The sequence below is a fragment of the Balaenoptera musculus genome, chromosome 1 (assembly GCF_009873245.2).
Source record: "Balaenoptera musculus isolate JJ_BM4_2016_0621 chromosome 1, mBalMus1.pri.v3, whole genome shotgun sequence".
Classification (NCBI taxonomy): domain Eukaryota; kingdom Metazoa; phylum Chordata; class Mammalia; order Artiodactyla; family Balaenopteridae; genus Balaenoptera; species Balaenoptera musculus.
Window position 1 is genome coordinate 125,866,716 of NC_045785.1, and position 17,504 is coordinate 125,884,219.

Below are 17,504 nucleotides of genomic sequence, written 5' to 3' on the forward strand. Positions count from 1 at the left end.
ATTCATAGCATTTTCAAAGGCATGCCAGCAGCTGTGGGAGTGTGGAATATAACCACCAGGGACTTAAGGATAATCCCCATTGTTTCTTTGAAGAAATAAAATGACCAAGGAGGAGCACTCCTGAATTTTCTCTCTGGCCCCCAGCTTGCGTGGCAGGACAGGGGTCACCGGGGGGATCCATGTGGTGTTGCCTCAGGTGTGCCTCGCTTTTGGAGGTTCTAAGCGATGGAGAGAGGGGAAAATCTTACTTGAAGTGATTTGAGGCTTTGGAATGAGTCCATACTGGACAGACTTTATCCCCTAATTCAAGAGTGGCTTAAGCTTACAGTCACTTAAGAAACAAAAACTGTCCCAAGGTAAAGCTAACCTTTCCTATTTAGGAGGATGAGAGAAGTAATACCCTGTCACAGCATATTGCAGAGTGAGACTAGCAACACTTCATTTTTAGTAGCTCTGGTTTCTGGTTGTGCACATGAAGAACTTAGCATTAACAAATATTTACTAATTAGGTATATTTTAAATTACCGTATGTGTAATTACAGAGAATGAGAATATAGTAAAATAATTGACTCAAATTATGTTGATTCTGAAGATTCTAATATTTTTTTGAGAAATTAAATAGTGATAGTTTTGATGTAAATAATTTTGCCTACCTTCAAAAACTCCAAATAACATTTTAAAATGTCAACATAATTGTTCATTTAGATATTGCCTCCTTTATAGACTAGCTCAGTGCTCCTTTAAACCAAGGGTTGGCAAACTATGGCCTCCTGGCTAGATTCTGCCCTTCTGTTTTCAGCACAAGTGCTAAGGATGGTTTTTACATTTTTAAAGGTTTGTTAAAAAAAAATTGTGTGTGTGTATGTATATATATGTAACAGGGAACATGTTGCCTGCAAAGCCTAAAATATTTACCATCTGGCCCTTTACAGAAAGTTGGCCAACCCATGTTTTAAATAATGAACTTCTCTCTCTAGAATTTAAAATACAAAATAATTTTTGAAGATTTAAAAGAAGAGCACTGGTGTATCATTTTTCAGAAACACATGGATTTTTCATTTTTTTACAGTGGTTGGTAGGACTAATGTTGTAATGATTGACTCAGTCATTTTGTTTTATTCAAACTCCACCTGTGAAGTGTAGGCTTTGTGGAATGTTCGACTGTCCTGGGTTTGGTTTTGTTTCCCCTCCTACATACCCATCAAAATCTTAGTCATGTCTCTACAAAGCATTTGTTTTCATTTATAACTGTTCTTTGGTCTTTGTGCCTTTAGGTAATAACTTTGCAGACCTTACTACTCAAATCAGAGCCTCCTGACCATGTTCGTTTGGCAGTTCTTGATTTTCTGTCTTCCCTGGGAAAACTTTTTATACCTCAAGCCATCCAGGTAATACTCTCTTAATTCTTTTGTTCCCATGTTAACAAAATCTCTAAGAATTACTGATGGATTTTCAGGCTTTAATTTCTGAAATTCTGTGGATTGTTGACAAAGAAAATTGGGGGAAAAATATATTTTGTGAAGAGAGGGTGACTGTCAAAATAGAACTCATTTTATTTACTTTTAGAAAAATATATGTTGACGTACAAATAATTTATAGAGTTGGCTATGGTGTGAGATTTATTTTAGTTGGGCTCTAGCACACAAAGTTCCTGAGGAAGGAAAACATATTTATGTCTTCTAGGGAATGGTGTATAATGAGGAAATTGGGTGATTTATAAAAGTTATTCTCTTGGTTTTAGATCCATGAAAGGCAGCCTGTTTGTTTTTTAAGACGATATTTTTGAAAATGTTGCAAAGTATATATAGAGTTGACAAATTGATATTTATTTATAAAACTGTAAAGGCCTGGCAATACACTTCTACTGAATTTTATGACATGCTTCACAGCAAAAGGAGGTCTTCCTCCTAAATTGAGTTTTTTCTTCCTTATTACTGTCTGTGGTCAAAACAACAATTCTAGACAGTTGACCTTTTTCTCCCACCTCCACGGGAGATATTACTTATACTATGAAGAGTTCAGTGATGAGAACTTTTTACGTTAACTTGAGCAAAAACATGAATGGATGGACGTTATCTCAGTACATGTTGATTAAAACCTTTGAAACCAAGAATTGAACTGGTTAGTTTCTAAAGGGCTCTCTTGTTCACAGGTAAACAATACCATACCATTTGTTTTCATCACGTAAGGTGTCTCATGAGATAGGTGTGTACTTGGCAGCTTCTTTTCAACTCTCTGGACAAAAGTATTCAAAGATACTTGCATTTGAGCTATCTTCTTTTTAGCATAAAACGAATGTATTCTAAAATGCTGCTTCATTAGTGCATAACTACTGACCCTAATGGGCCCAGAACCTATGGAACAAATGTTTTATTAGCAGACATTACCTTACATATTCCCAGGAGTGAAGTTCAGGTGTGAAGAAATTTTGGGGATTCATCAGCATATGAGAGGCATTTGAAGCCTCATGATGAAATTGATTCATTTATTCATTCAAGAAAAAACGGAGTTCTTGCTATGTGTCAGGCACTATTTTAATCACTGGGGGTTCAGTAATGAATGAAACTAATAAATACTGACTCTCAGCCTGTTGTGAGGCAACAGACTAATGAAGTGGGGATATATGTAGTGTACTAAATGGTGGTGAGTGCTATGGAGAGAAATAAAGCAGGGAAGAAAGAATGTGTATGTTGGGGGGCAGAGCCTTAAATCGAACTTCGTCACTGGAGTCCCCACCACAGTGACATGTGGGTAAAACCTGAAGCTGAGGGAGCAAGCCAAGCAGGTATCTGGGGAAAGCATTTCCAGAGCAGGGGAAATAGTAAGTGGAAGTCCCCGAGATGGGAGCACGCCTGATAGGAGAGCTAACGCAGAGGCAGTGGGGCTTTGCAGGCTGTTGTGAGGACTCTGGTTTTCACTCTGAGGGAAACGGGAAGCTACTGGAAGGATGTGAGCAAAAGAGTGACATGATTTAACATGTTTTAACACGTGTTCACTGGGACAGAATTATGGGAATTTGACAACGTTAGAATAATCAGTGTACTCTGCTGAGGTTTTCCTCTATTTAATAAGGTTTGGTTTTCTTTTTAGGACAAAATTCTGCCCCACCTATCTTCTGTTTTTGCCTCACTGCTAGCTGACAGGAATTGGCTACTAGAACAACATTCCTTGGAGGCGTTTACTCAGTTTGCTGAGGTAATTAGAAGGCCAGTCTATCACAGTGACCTCTAAAATAATTCAGTATCTCAGATATTCCAAAACATTCCAAAAACATTTATTGAGCTGCTTTTGTATCTTAGTCATAAAATTTTCTGCTGGCGGATATATTACTAGTCATCTATTTTACAGGACCTAAAAATGAGGCCCAGAGAAGTGAGGTGACTTTCCTAAGGTCCTATGAGTAGTAACAATCAGATCAGGCATTCAGACCAGGTGTACTAACTCAGACACTATTTTGGGGTCGAATGAGAATACATTTCGTCTCCACCTATCAATCACAGGGGCTAGAGGTTGATGAACACAGACCTGTTAGCTTGGTTCTGTAGAGAAGGCGACCCTGCCCTGGGTTACTTTTACCCACTGTAGTGCAGCGTGCCTGTGGTCATAAGGGGGCCCAGAGATGTTTGGATGACCAGGCAGAAGTCATTACAGCTTACAGCTCTACACTTGTGCAGAATATTGTATTATCCTAAGGCACCCTGAAATAACTATGAGATTATCTTTTGAGTATCCTCTGGCACTGAGTATTTTCTTTTAAAATGCATTTTTAATTAAGGTAGCTCTTAAAGCTCATGTACTTGTCTTTGCAAGTTGTTGAAATATATTGAAATTAGCTTTGTCAAATCTTTTAATAGGGAACAAATCATGAAGAGATAGTTCCACAATGTCTCAGTTCTGAAGAAACAAAGAAGAAAGTTGTATCTTTTCTGGAGAAGGTATTTTATTTATATAGAATCAAAATAGTAGTGGCACATATTTTGTTCTGTATCATGTTACTTTTTTTTTTTCAAATTATAACCAAGTTGAATATCTTTGTTAGCTCCAGTTTTTCACAGTGCTTAACACAGTGGTGACCCACATTATTATTAAGCAGTTGGGACCTCATTACAAGTCAGAAGTAAAACACTTTGGAGTCCCTCTGCCTGTAGTTTGGGATACTGTTGCACTGATCATTCAGGCAGTGAGATGAAGAATGAGGAGCCCTCACCTGTGACTCATCATAATTAGATTCACATGTAGAGTCGTAGGCCTGAGAGGATCATGTTCACTGCTGTAATTTAGTCATGGCTTTTCCAAATAGTGACCAAACTGTTGAATCATATGGCGCCCATATTTGTGCATGCTTTGAAACTTATATGGAGATGATAGTGGTAGGATGTAAGTTAAAGGTTAATTGAAGCACTCATAGAGCAGTTAAACCACAAATTTAGAACACTAGGAGAAAGTGAATTATGCTTAAGTACTTAATTAATTTTTTAATCTCATTATTGAACTGGGCGGTGTCTATTATTTTTATATATGCATATATTACATATAAGCTGGATGGTAAGTAAGTGTGTGCACATGTTGCTTTTAACAATTTCTCACCCTATTCAGTAAAGGCTAGCAGACTATCATTTTTCTGTAGGGAAGGAGAACACTGTAGAATAATTTTACCCAAATTACACTGAGGATACATTTACAGATGACTCCAACTTAACTTCCAAAATTTGCTTAGTTCACAGGCTAAGCCAGAACAGTTTAACACCCGGCACTTAAAACACGCAGGCCTTTTCACCTTCTGAATATCACACCATTTTAATATTGAGCAGAGAATGCTAATGTTGATGTTTGCTTGGTTTTTCATGGTCTCTGGCAGACGGGGTTTGTAGACGAAACTGCAGCTGCCAGAGTGGAACGTGTCAAACAGGAAAAAGGTACTTTCTGGGCGCCCTTTGCTAAAGTTACTGTAGAAGAAGCAGAGAAGTCATCTTTACAGGTATGGACTGCTTTTCAGTGTGGATCAAGCTTTAATAAGAAATTCTGCCTTATTACTTACTGATGATAAAAGTAAAACGGAAACTAGCATGGTTCTTGGCCTCATACTGAATATCAAAATAAATAGGTCTAGACATGTAAAATTGTTTTACGGTAGCTACTCTTTTAAAAATCACATTTCTTCTTCCTGAAAGGTTATCAACACATAGAACAGAGGAGGGACTACAAAAAAAGTTTTAAGCATCATACAAAATATACTCTTCTAACATAACTGTCAATTATTTGTAGTAACCTTTGGGAAAGTTATGTCTTCGTACCAGTGACGCTACAAATGCAGTAGTTTCTGAACCACAGAAGAAAACCAATTAACTTACCTTCCAAAATGTTTACTTTGATCCTTTGCCTCATTCATCAAATCAGCCTAAGAGTTTTTGGCACTGTCTAGAAATCACATCTACCTATTAAAAGGCAGAAATCTGATACCTCTAAGGATATTCAAAATTGTTTTGAGCAGTAATAGTATATTTGGAACGGTAACCCATAATGGTAAATTTAAGTTACAGTTCTCATTAAAAAAAAAACAAAACAAAAACTAACTTGTTTTTAAGACATGTTAACTTTTATGCCTTACATCTGTAAAGTTAAATATATCAGTAGTATAAATAAGCCCTCAAGAATTTATATGTTATGATCTTCCCTAGGAAGACAGGGATTATAAAAACTGTCTTGGCCTCAATCCTTCCTCCCCTTCCTGGTGCGGTGATGTTAGAAACCCTGACAATTGACTGAACTGGCTCCGAAAGCATCATTATAAACTCAGCATTAAAAGGAAAAACAGCAGGCATTTAGAAAATTTATGTTTGGGGCTTTTTTGTAAAAGACAGATTATATGGCCAAAGAATACTCACTGGAAGTTACTGGACAAGGCAGCACTTCTTAGTTTCCTTCAACCTTGAGCATTAATGGCGGTAGCAGCCTGAATCCCCGTGACAAACCAAAACCGCCCTCACATCTCTCTCCAGACGCTTGCAGGGGGAGGGTGCCCTCCTGCCCTTGTGAACCGATAACTAGCGAGAATAAAATTTTCATATAAAACTTAACAGGTTTAGAATTTGTCCTTGTAAGCTTTACTCTAGTCCAGAAGGAAAGTTCTTTATTTTTACCATTTTGGAATGGGTATCATGGCACTACTTGCTTTTCTCATTTGCCAGCCTTCTGCAAAAAGAGCACGTCACGAGCTCCCCTTGGAAGAAGAGGAGTACAGGTCAGCACTCCAAGCAGCAACAGCGGCCTTGGAGGCAATCGAGTCGTTACTCCAAAAGTCTCCTCCTCCAGACTGGCTTCTGACGAAAATGGAGACACTCCAAGAAAGGATTGATAAGCTAAAACATCATGTATTCTAGGGTGAAGACTGAATGGACTGGACCATATTATCACTAGGTAGAGTTGGATGATTTTTTTTTGTCATCCTACAGTGCATTTCACCTACAGATGAAAATATTGATGTAATTAATTATGTCTGTACATTTTCTAACACATAAAACTTTTCTAAAGTTGAATCTAGTTAAAATAGTCTTTATTGGACATTTAGAGAACAGGATGGTGGGGCATATGTCTCATGAAGAGCTTTGGTAAAAGGTAATAATACAGGAACAGTCGGTAACTCACTCAGATAGATAGTACATCTGTAAACAAACAAATAAGCTGCCTAAGGAAACCTTAGCAATTTAAAATCATTTATATACTTTATAGCTAAAATTTTTTCAGTAAGTTGATTTCATAATAGAGCTTACTCTTCTGACAAAGAAATAATAGCACAAAAAATTAAGCTAATCAGCTTGAGGAGTTTTTGTATTTTCTTTACTTCCAGAATTGTTCTGGAAAAAAGCAGTAAGTTTAACCTTTCCACAGCCACTTGCTCTTCACAGAAACTGGCCTCAGTCAGACACACAGCCTCCTCCTCTGAGAAGGGCTGGGAACCTCTGCACCGCCCAGGGCTCCCCGCCAGCACGCCAGGTCTCACACTTCCGTTGGCACTGACTGGAAAAAGAGCTCCTGGTATGAGAAAAACAGGATGCTTTTGGGTTTTCTTGTCTGCAGAGCCTGCTTTTGAGGTATTAGTTTGATTTTTTAAAAAAGGAATCCATTTTCCTAAAGATTAACTCACACCCGTTGTCACCAGTTATTGTCTTCCCAGTTCAGATCGCCGTCTTCTCCCCAGCCTGCAGACTCTCCCTGCAACAAGAGAAAGCAAGCCAAGGGCAACCTGCTGAAACAAATCATGTTCAGATTCGAAAGATCAGGAATTTAAAAGGGGCGCAACACGTGTCTTTTGATGCCAGAATACATTTCCTTGTACTAAGTAAAATAATTTACTGTAACAGGAAGCTGAAAAGTAGAATTACTTTGGTTCCAGAATTACAGAACCACAGTATTGGAAAATAACTTTCCAAGGACCATATAAGCCAATAAAATCAGCTTGATGACACCACGTTCTTGGTTTAATCCCTTTTCCAGACAAAAAGATTATTATTGTAATAAGTGGCCCATTTATTAGCCCAAGCACTGCTACATTTTTCTAGGGAACGAAAGATGCCACTTATAGGAACTGATTTTATTCATTTTATGCTTGATCATGTTATCCAATTGTGGACATCAGTCTTTTCTCTCACTGGGAAAACAGCATGTTTGTTATCAATGGGACAGTGCAGCTGCTACCTATGAGGGAAACACATAAACTAGTAGCACAATTTAATAATCCTCACCTCAGTAATTTCTGCTGCAGCAAATTTTGAGGAAAAGTGCATCACTGATGAGACATTATCCTTGGTGGGAGCTACTGTTTCTGTCCTCAGTTCAGGTAAAATAAGAATAGCAGCTGAAGGCTTAATTTCTGGGATCATATCAGCAAACCAATCCAACTCTGGGTCTTTTACTGGCTTCTTTTTCACCTGAATGGTAAACTCCTCTCCTAAACCAAGTTCTGATGGAACTTTAAGGCGCCTTTCTTGTGACAACACTTTTGGTGGCTTGGTTTGGTCTGGGTCATCCCTGCTTCGTACAAGACTGGTGTTTTGGGGTAGGCTTGATTTCAAAGGCTTGGCCTCTTCAGTGAGTGGAAGCAAAGTAGGAGTGGCCTTTTGCTCCCCTGAGGTAACAGGTCTTGCAGCCGTGATTCCACCTCCTGGGTTCATTTCAGTATCTAAGCTGCTGGGCTCAAAGTCATCCCAAGCCGCCGCCTGTGCATTCAAGTTAGTGAGTGGGGACCTGGCAGCAGCATGGGGTTCTGCGGGACAGATCTCTATGCTGACAGTGTTGTTCTCAGGCTCCTCAGGATCGCTCCAGTCAGGCCACTCCTCAGACTTTTTAGAACTTGATGGGAACTTTTCACTGTCTCCTGAGGTAATGTTCACATCTGAGATTCCGTTGATGGGAAATTTAATAGGCTGAGAAAACTGATCGCCTGTGGGGGATAAGTACAAGAATTATTCTCATAAAATGTTGGTTTTAAGAACAATATATTTAGGAGAAAGTTAACACTACAGAAACGTATAGATCCAATTCCTTGGAAATATCCATGTACACTGAAGTATGAGATATCCCAGCAGAACATAAATCAACAAAGATGTGATGTAAGTTAAACAAATACTTCAACTGTAATTTGATGGAAGCATCCCAAGCAACAACTAACTGGAGCATCTAATCCTTTACTAAATATTCAAACATACTGTTTATTGGCATAACTGTCTATAAACAAATATAAAAATGTTCTAACCCAGGCAATGTTACCCTTGAGATGTTAATTACGTACACCCTGAAAAAGTGTTGTGTGCTCAAATAAGTTTGCCTCGCCCAACATATCCTCATTTTAAACAGATTTTCTTAAGTGTAGTCAAGTCACTGAAGTCTTGTGCAGTGTGGTCTGATTCTGTGCTCAATTCCCCAAACTTATTTAACCACAGAACTCCTCTTTCATAGCACACCTATTAACATCTTCCAGAACTATCATTCTTTGATACAATTTGGAAGAAGTCCCAAAGTAAAGTATCTGGTGCAAAAAAGAATTCAAGCAATGTCTTCACCAGTTATGAAGAAAAGACAGGTATATACCCTATAGTCCAGGGAAAAAAGACAGACCCAAGCTGACTACATAATTACAAATAATAAAAATCAGTCTCAATATTCCCAAAGTGCCCTTAAGGTTCAGAATTTAAACTTATTACTCAGGAAAACATTCACCCAAGCAGTGGAACAGCTATATAAATTTAACGAATCTACCTGTCTGTAAAAGAGTACTGTAGTAATCTCGCTGTATGTGCTGCTTGCTGGTGATGGGCATGTTGGCAGAAAAACATTTGGGGAATATGCTAGAGGAGGGGTTCTTCAAGACGGGCGAGATCGGACTGCGCTGGCTGCAGACGACGTGCGTGGGAGAATCTGAAGATAAATAAAAACTCCAAAAAAATGAAAGGGGTAGTAAATTGCTTCTTTTCCTATCCCATGTTAGGTGAGCAATGGTTAAGGGAAAAGGGTATATTTTAACACAGATAAAAGATAAGTTGCAGAAAGAGGGCACCTCCAAATATTTGAAGAAACATAGCTACTAAGGAAGGGACTGCCTGTCCTAGAGGCATTTAAGAACAGGCTGTGTCCACATGGTGGTAGTGGAACAGAAAGGTTTCAAGCATAGGTGAACAGCTGAAGTAGACAGAAAACAAAACCTTTAGGATACCTAATTATAAAAGTTAACAGCCTTTAAAAACATCTTAGTGGTGATTTAACATCATACTTGATTCTACTTACTTTCCTTTTAAGAATAAAGAGTACAAACACACCAATGTGAATGTACTCAATGCCACAAGACTGTACACTTAAAATGTTTAAAATGGTAAACTTTGTTACAGACATTTAATGCCCAACTGGGAAAAGGAAAATGTTTTAAGAAAATGTTGTCTTTAACAGCTTATCAGAAAGTTCATACTCAAGAGTGGGTATTGCTCAAAAGGATTCTAGCAAAATTTCTGGCTGAATACTTCCTCTGCCTCAGAAAAGTGAGGGTGAGGGGGAAGCCTGGGCTAACTCATCACAGGCCACAGCTCCCCTCCTCAGCGCCGTCGGACCTCTACAAGCCCTCCACCCTCTTGCTTATTTCTGCCACTCTCCTCCCTGCTGAAGTCCTACTGATTTTTCTTACAAAATGTCCCCTTCTATAAATTGTCTTCCCTAACTCTTGTTCATGCAGACTTATTTCCCTTAGGTACACTTTTCACTAACCTCCATATTAGCCCTTATTCTTAAGTCTGACCATGCAGGTAAACTGTAAAAGAACAGAAGGAAAAAGATCAAGTCTAAGAGTACCTCTTTTACACATGCCCCTTCCCCAGCAGCCCCCCATGTCCTGTAGAAGAAGGGCCTCTCTTTTCTATAAACTTGGAATGTAGGCTGCCACCAGGGCTCCCAGCCATCTTGGATGAAAAGCCTAACGTGGCAAGTCAGTGGGATTAGACTCATAAAGTTTTCAGGAAAATCTATTTTAGTAAAAACTTATCTGCTGTTGCTGCTTTTGGTGCCTTTTCAGCTTTCTATTCAGATTACAGAGTAATCCAGGTAGATAGTATATAAAACATCTAGAACCAGAAAACTCCATCCAGTAAATAAAAAAGATGTTCGGAGTGGGGACTTCTGCTAATTCAACATGTAAAGCTGCCCCCAGAGACTGACCCCTAAGCCTTATCTCAAAATTATACATACCCTCTCCTCCTGCCAGAAATTCCTCTGGGATGAAATATAAATAAATCTTTCATCTGCTCTTTGTGCGCTCTGCTAAAAGAAAAACTGGTAACAACAGAGCTCACTCAGTTTGGTATGGACATTTCGTGGCTGAAGAGGAGGCGACAGCTTCTCCATCGCCCTCTTTAAGCTCCCTGGAGCCACACTGACACTGATTCATTAGCACCAAGGAAGAACTGAACTCTCTTCAAAACGTCAGGAAGTCAGTGTTGCTTTAAAAATTCTCTTGGCATCAAAATTAGAGAACAGTCTATCTGACAATTCTTTTCTACTAATAATAACTGTTGCCATGCTATCTACTCACTATGATTGAGAACCGGATTAGAGATCCAGAGCTTCATAACACGTCATCATCCTTCGGGGTTATACAAAGGAGCAAAGAAGCAATGACACTGTTGATAAAAAATTCTTATTCTTGACTTTTATAGCCTACAAAGATCAGAAATCACTGCTACTTCCATGTAGCATCCAATGGGAACATACCAGAAATACGGATATTTTTTTCTCTTGATTTCTTGAAGTACCTAAAAATCAAGAGCTTGTCACCTAATAGGCCATCAAAATCAAAAGAACTTAAACATCTGGTGTTGTTAAGAGCTGCTACAACCTTTCTGGAAACTGACACTATCTATTAAAATTTTAAGTATTCAATATATTCTCTGACTCAGTAAGAAATCCAGAAATGAGTGCAATAGCCATCAATAGGGAAATCACTGAATTATATTCAATGAAATATTAGGCAGCTATCAAAAACAAAACAAAACTATTAGGCAGTTATGTACTGACCTGGAGACAGATCCCTGATAAGCTGCTACAAGAAAAATATCAAGTTGTAGAATTGTGCATAATATTTTTTTTTCTTTTTTTAAAAAAATCCTATGTGTGTGTGTAAACATACATTTGTGTGTCTTTGTGGGCTTAGAAAAAAGGATGAAAGAATTCCCACTAAGCCATTGTTACCTTAGACGCCCCAGAAGGAGCTGGGGGAGGGAAATTATTAACTTTTTCCTTATGTATCATTTGAATACAATCTGCATTATCTGTATAATGTTTAAAATCTAATAAATTAAAACAACACACTAGGCCCTTTAATCATTCTTACCTTCTGCGGAAAGGTCCATAGTTTTAGTAAAACTTGGGGCAGTGCGTTTGAAGACCTTGGTTCTTTCTCCTCCCACAACCACCTCTGGTCCAAGTAGAGAGACCAACACTGCCAGGCTGTGAAGAGTAATTGCCACAATGGAATCGCTGGTATCACGCAGGCCCAGTAATACCTAGGAGTGAATTGGGTAATAAGTGTACACAGCCATATTGCCTGTCTCTTTCTCCCCCTGTAAACAAGTAGTTGGGCTGCAATCAGGCTGTGCTTGCTCAAGTGAACTTCATTTCTTAAGACACGTGTTCTAGCTCAGTAGCTCACAACCTATCTGTGGTCAAGGACCAATATTTTCCGCTCCCAATCCATCACAGCCTGATACTTTTTCAAAAATAAAACAAAAATGAAATTAAGTAGATAAATACATTAGAAATATATTAGGAATAAGATGACTCTGTTAAATTACTATAAAAGGTTTTAGATTTGTCCATGATGCCTGTTGACTCTTGCCTCCAAACCAAGGCCACAGAGTCCTCCCAAGAGCTCAGTGCTTTTAAGCCTACAGCACCAAGTATTCCCAGGTGGTCTTCCATCCAAGTACTAACCAGGCCTGACCCTGCTTAGCATCTGAGATCAGATGAGATGGATGCATTCAGGGTGGGAAGGCTGTAGACAATTCCCCAACCAAATTCTTCGCGAATCTGAATACTCCCAACTGAAAGACAGAGTTGCTGAATGGATTAAAAAACTGAGACTCATCTATATGATGTCATAAGAGACTCACTTCAGGTGTAAGTACATACATAGACTGAAAGTGAAGGAATGGAAAAAGATGTTCCATGCAAATGAAAACCAAAAGAAGGCTGAGGTAAGTTATATTTGTATCAGACAAAACTGACTTAACACAAAGACTGTAATAAGAAACAAAGCAGGCATTACATAATGATAAAGGGGTCAAATCCAACATTTATAACATTTATAAATATTTATACACTAAACATAGGAGCACCTAAATATACAAAGCAAATATTAAGAGACCCTAAAGGGAGAAACAGAGCAATACAGTAATAGTAGGGGACTTTAATATCCCATTTACATCAATGGATAGATCATCCAGACAGAAAGTCAGTAAGAAAACACTGGCCTTGAATGACACATTAGATTAGATGGACTTAACAGATATACAAAGAACATTTCATCCCAAAGAAACAGAACACACATTCTTCTCAAGTGCACACGGAACATTCTCCAGGACAGATCATATGTTAGGTGACAAAACAAGACTTGATAAATTTAAGACTGAAATCATATCAAGCATCTTTTCTGACAGTAAAAAAACTAGAAATCAATTACAAGAAGAAAACTGGAAAAGTCAAATATGTGGAGATTAAACAGTATGCCACTGAACAACCAATGATTCAAAGGAGAAATCAAAAAATACCTTGCAACAAATGAAAATGGAAATAAAACATACCAAAATCTATGGGATGCAGCCAAAAGCAGTTCTAAGAAGGAAGTTCATAGTGATAAGTGCCTGTCTGAAGAAACAAGAAAAATCCCAAATAAACAACTAATTCTATACCTCAAGAAACTAGAAAAAGACGAACAAAGGAAGCTCACAGCAGAAGGAAGGAAATATCACAGCAGAAAATAAATGAAATAGAGACTAAAAAGACAATAGAAAAAAAATTCAATGAAACTAAGAGCTAGTGTATTCAAAAGATAAAATTGACAAAACTTTAGCGAGATTCACCAAGAGGAGAGAGGACTCAAATAAAATCAGAAATGAAAAGAGGAGATGCTACAACTGATACCACACAAAGGACCATAAGAGATTACTATGAACAATTATATGCCAACAAATTTCACAAACCAGAAGAAATGGATAAACTCCTAGAAACATACAACCTATCAAGACTGAATCATAAAGAAATAGAAATTCTGAACAGACAGGTCAAGTAAGGAGATTGAATCAGTAACCAAAAACCTACCAACAAACAAAAAGTCCAGACACAGATGGCTTCACTGGTGAAGTCTACCAAACATTCAAAGAATTAATACCAATCCTTCTCAAATCTTTCCAAAAAACAGAAGACGAGGGAACTCATTTTAAAAGGCCAGCATTACCCTGACACCGAAACCAGAGAAGGATACCACAAGAAAAGAAAATTACAGGCCAATATCCCTGATGAATATAGATGCCAAAATACTCAACAGAATTAGAAAACAAATTCAACAATACATTAAAAGGATCATATACCATGATCAAGTGGGATTTATTCCAGTGATGCCAGGATGGTTGAACATCCACAAATTAATCAATGTAATACACCACATTAACAAAATGAAGGATAAAAATCACAGGATCATCTCAATAAATGCAGAAAAAGCATCTGACAAAATTCAACATCCATTCATGATAAAAACTCTCAACAAACTGGGTATAGAGGAAACATACTTCAACATAGTAAATGCCATATATGACAAGTCCACAGCTAACATTATACTGAAAAGCTGAAAGCCTTCTCTCTGAGATTAGGAACAAGCCAAGGATGCCCGCTCTTGCCAACACAGTATTGGAAGTCCTAGCCACAGCAATTAGGCTTGGGAAAAAAAAAAAAAAAAAAGATATTTAAATCAGAAAGTAAGAAGTAAAATGGTCACTTTTTGCAGATGACATAATACTATATGTAGAAAACCTTAAAGACTCCAACAAAAAACTTTTAGAACTAATAATGATTTCAGTAAAGTCAGAGAATACACAATCAATATAAAGAAACCTGTACCATTTCTATACACTAATAATGGACTGTCAGAAAGAGAAAGAAAACAATCCCATTTACAGTTGCGTCAAAGAATAAAATACCTAGAAATAAATTTAACCAAGGAAGTGAAAGACCTGTACACTAAAAACTATAGGACACTGATGAAAGAAACTGAAGAAGACATAAATAAATGGAAAGATATTCTCTGCTCATGGATTGGAAGAATTAGTACTGTTAATAAACTGCCCATACTACCCTAGGCAATCTACAGATCCAATGCAAGCCCTATCAAAATTCCAATGGCATTTTTCACAGAAATAGAACAAACAATCCTAAAATTTGTATGAAACCACAAAAGACTCTGAAGAGCCAAAGCAATCTTCAGAAAGAAGAACAAAGCTGGAAGCATCACACTCCCTGATTTCAAACCATATTACAAAGCTATAGTAATCAAAACAGTATAGTACTGGCATAAAACAGTCACACAGGTCAATGGAACAAAACAGAGAGCCCAGAAATAAACGTATAAATATATGGTCAATTAATTTATGACAAAAAGAGCCAAGAATATACAATGCGGAAAGGACAGTCTATTCAATAAACAGTGTTGGGAAAACTGGACAGTTACATGCAAAAGAATGAAACTGGACCACTATCTTATACCACATACAAAAATTAACTCAAAATGGGTTAATGACTTAAATGTAAGACCTGAAACCATAAAGCCCCTAGAAAAAAACATGGGCAGCAAGTTCTGTGACACCAGTCTCGGTGATGAGTTTTTGGATCTGACACCAAAAGCAAAGGTTACAAAAGCAAAAAACAAAGAAGTGGGACTACATCAAACTAAAAACCTTCTGCACAGCAAAGGAAACCATCAACAAAGTAAAAAGGTAATCTGCTGAATGGGAGAAAATATTTGCAAATTGTATATCTGATAAGAGGTTAATATCCAAAATATACCAAAAAACTCATACAACTCAAAAGCAAAAACAGTTTGATTAAAAAAATAGGTTGGGCTTCCCTGGTGGCGCAGTGGTTGAGAATCTGCCTGCCAATGCAGGGGACACGGGTTCGAGCCCTGGTCTGGGAAGATCCCACATGCCGTGGAGCAACTGGGCCCGTGAGCCACAATTACTGAGCCTGCACGTCTGGAGCCTGTGCTCCGCAACAAGAGAGGCCACGATAGTGAGAGGCCCGCGCACCACGATGAAGAGTGGCCCCCGCTTGCCGCAACTAGAGAAAGCCCTCGCACAGAAACGAAGACCCAACACAGCCATAAAATAAAAATTAAAAATAAAAAAAAAAAGATGGAAAGCTGTCTTAAAAAAAAAAAAATAGGTTGAAGATATGAATAGACATTTTTCCAAAGATGACAGAAAGATGGTCACCAGGTATGTGAAAAGATGCTCAACATCATTAAACAACAGGAAAATGCAAATCAAAACCACGGTGAGATATCACCACACACCTGTTAGAATGGCTATTATCAAAAAGACAAGAAACAACAGGTGATGGCGAGGATGTGGAGAAAAAGGAAACTTTGTGTGCTGTTGGTGGGAGTTTATATTGGTGTAGCCACTATGGAAAACAGTACAGAGGTTCCTCAAAAAATTAAAAACAGAACTACCATACCATCCAGTGATTCTACTTCTGGGTATTTCTTTGAAGAAAAAACTACTAACTCAAAAAGATATATGCACTCCCATGTTCACTGCAGCATTATTTACAATAGCCATGATATGGAAATAATTTAAGTGTCTATTGATGGATAAAGAAAATGTAGTACCCACACAGGAAAACTATTCAGCCATAAAAAAGAATAAAATCTTGCCATTTGCAACAACATGGATCGACCTGGAGGGCATTATGTTATGCTAAGGGAAGTAAGTCAGACAGAGAAAGACGAATACTCATATGTGTGTGTGGTGGTGGGGAAGAGGACAAACAGAAAAACGAGCTCACAGATACAGAGAACAGATCAGTGGTTGCCAGAGGTGGAAGTGAGGAGGTAGGGAGGAAATGAAATGGGTGAAGAGGGTCAAAAGGTACATACTTCCTGTTATAAAATTAAAAAGTCATGGAGATATAATGTACAGCATGGTGACTATAGTTAATAATACTGTATTGCATATTTCAAAGTTGCTAACAGAGTAATTCTTAAAAGTCATCACAAGAAAAAGATTTTGTAACTCTGTATGGTGACACATGGTAACTGGGCTTATTGTGGTGATCATTTGCAATATATATACATATACACACATATCAAGTCATTCTCCTGTATACCTGAAACGAATATATCAATAATGTACCTCAATTTTTTAAAAAAAGGTTTTAAATGTTAATTTTCCATATCTGTACTCACCTCATTGCAGAACCATAACAAACAGTTCATGGACTGGCAATATTCTGCAGAGCTCACTTAGAAACACTCATCTAGGTCACTAAGAGCTATGTTACCAGTCCTTGGCCTCTTCTCAGTTTTATACACCCATAAGGATAGGACCTTGAAACCTTCTTTATATCTGATGCATATAACACCTGCCCCAAACTGAGCCAATTTTGATCTCTTTCCTGGTAACAAAAACTGGAATTTAGAGAAACTGGTTATCTCTGAGGTTTGCTTAAAATGAACTTAGAAGCTATGGGTCAACCATGTTTGTCCATGTGTACACCAAATAATTAAAGCTGGTCTTCAAAAGTCAAAAGAGAAAGGAACGGAATGAAGACCATATGGCTGAGTCCCAGCTGCACTTGATTTCCATGTAAGGCAGAATGACATCCTTTGATTGAAGTCTCTCTCTCCTTTTTTTTTTTTTTTTTTTTTTTTTTTGCTTTAGCTTGTTTAAGTGGGTTTCAGTTACCTGCAACCAGAA

General features: G+C 37.9%; 2 protein-coding genes and 1 pseudogene across 8 annotated transcripts in view; 1 reads left to right on the plus strand and 2 right to left on the minus strand.

Annotated features, from left to right (window-relative positions):
- Nucleotides 1–6,431, plus strand: part of C1H1orf112 (chromosome 1 C1orf112 homolog) — a 46,259-nt gene extending 39,828 nt beyond the window's left edge. For both annotated transcript variants that reach the window (XM_036848644.1, XM_036848636.1), the window contains 5 exons: nt 1,275–1,388; nt 3,091–3,195; nt 3,855–3,935; nt 4,859–4,978; nt 6,189–6,431. In XM_036848644.1, coding sequence (XP_036704539.1) covers nt 1,275–1,388; nt 3,091–3,195; nt 3,855–3,935; nt 4,859–4,978; nt 6,189–6,380 — 612 coding nt within the window. In that variant the 3' untranslated portion in view covers nt 6,381–6,431. The remainder of the gene's footprint in view (nt 1–1,274; nt 1,389–3,090; nt 3,196–3,854; nt 3,936–4,858; nt 4,979–6,188) is intronic.
- A 105-nt stretch (nt 6,432–6,536) lies between these two features.
- SCYL3 (SCY1 like pseudokinase 3) overlaps nt 6,537–17,504 on the minus strand; it is a 40,662-nt gene continuing 29,694 nt past the window's right edge. For 4 of the 6 annotated variants that reach the window (XM_036848696.1, XM_036848685.1, XM_036848662.1 and 1 more), the window contains 4 exons: nt 11,870–12,041; nt 9,256–9,414; nt 7,743–8,440; nt 6,537–7,243 (listed from right to left, as the gene is read on the minus strand). In XM_036848696.1, coding sequence (XP_036704591.1) covers nt 7,160–7,243; nt 7,743–8,440; nt 9,256–9,414; nt 11,870–12,041 — 1,113 coding nt within the window. In that variant the 3' untranslated portion in view covers nt 6,537–7,159. The remainder of the gene's footprint in view (nt 7,244–7,742; nt 8,441–9,255; nt 9,415–11,869; nt 12,042–17,504) is intronic. The other 2 variants (XM_036848677.1, XM_036848707.1) reach the window with 2 other exon arrangements.
- LOC118886986 lies at nt 12,420–12,537 on the minus strand (annotated as a pseudogene).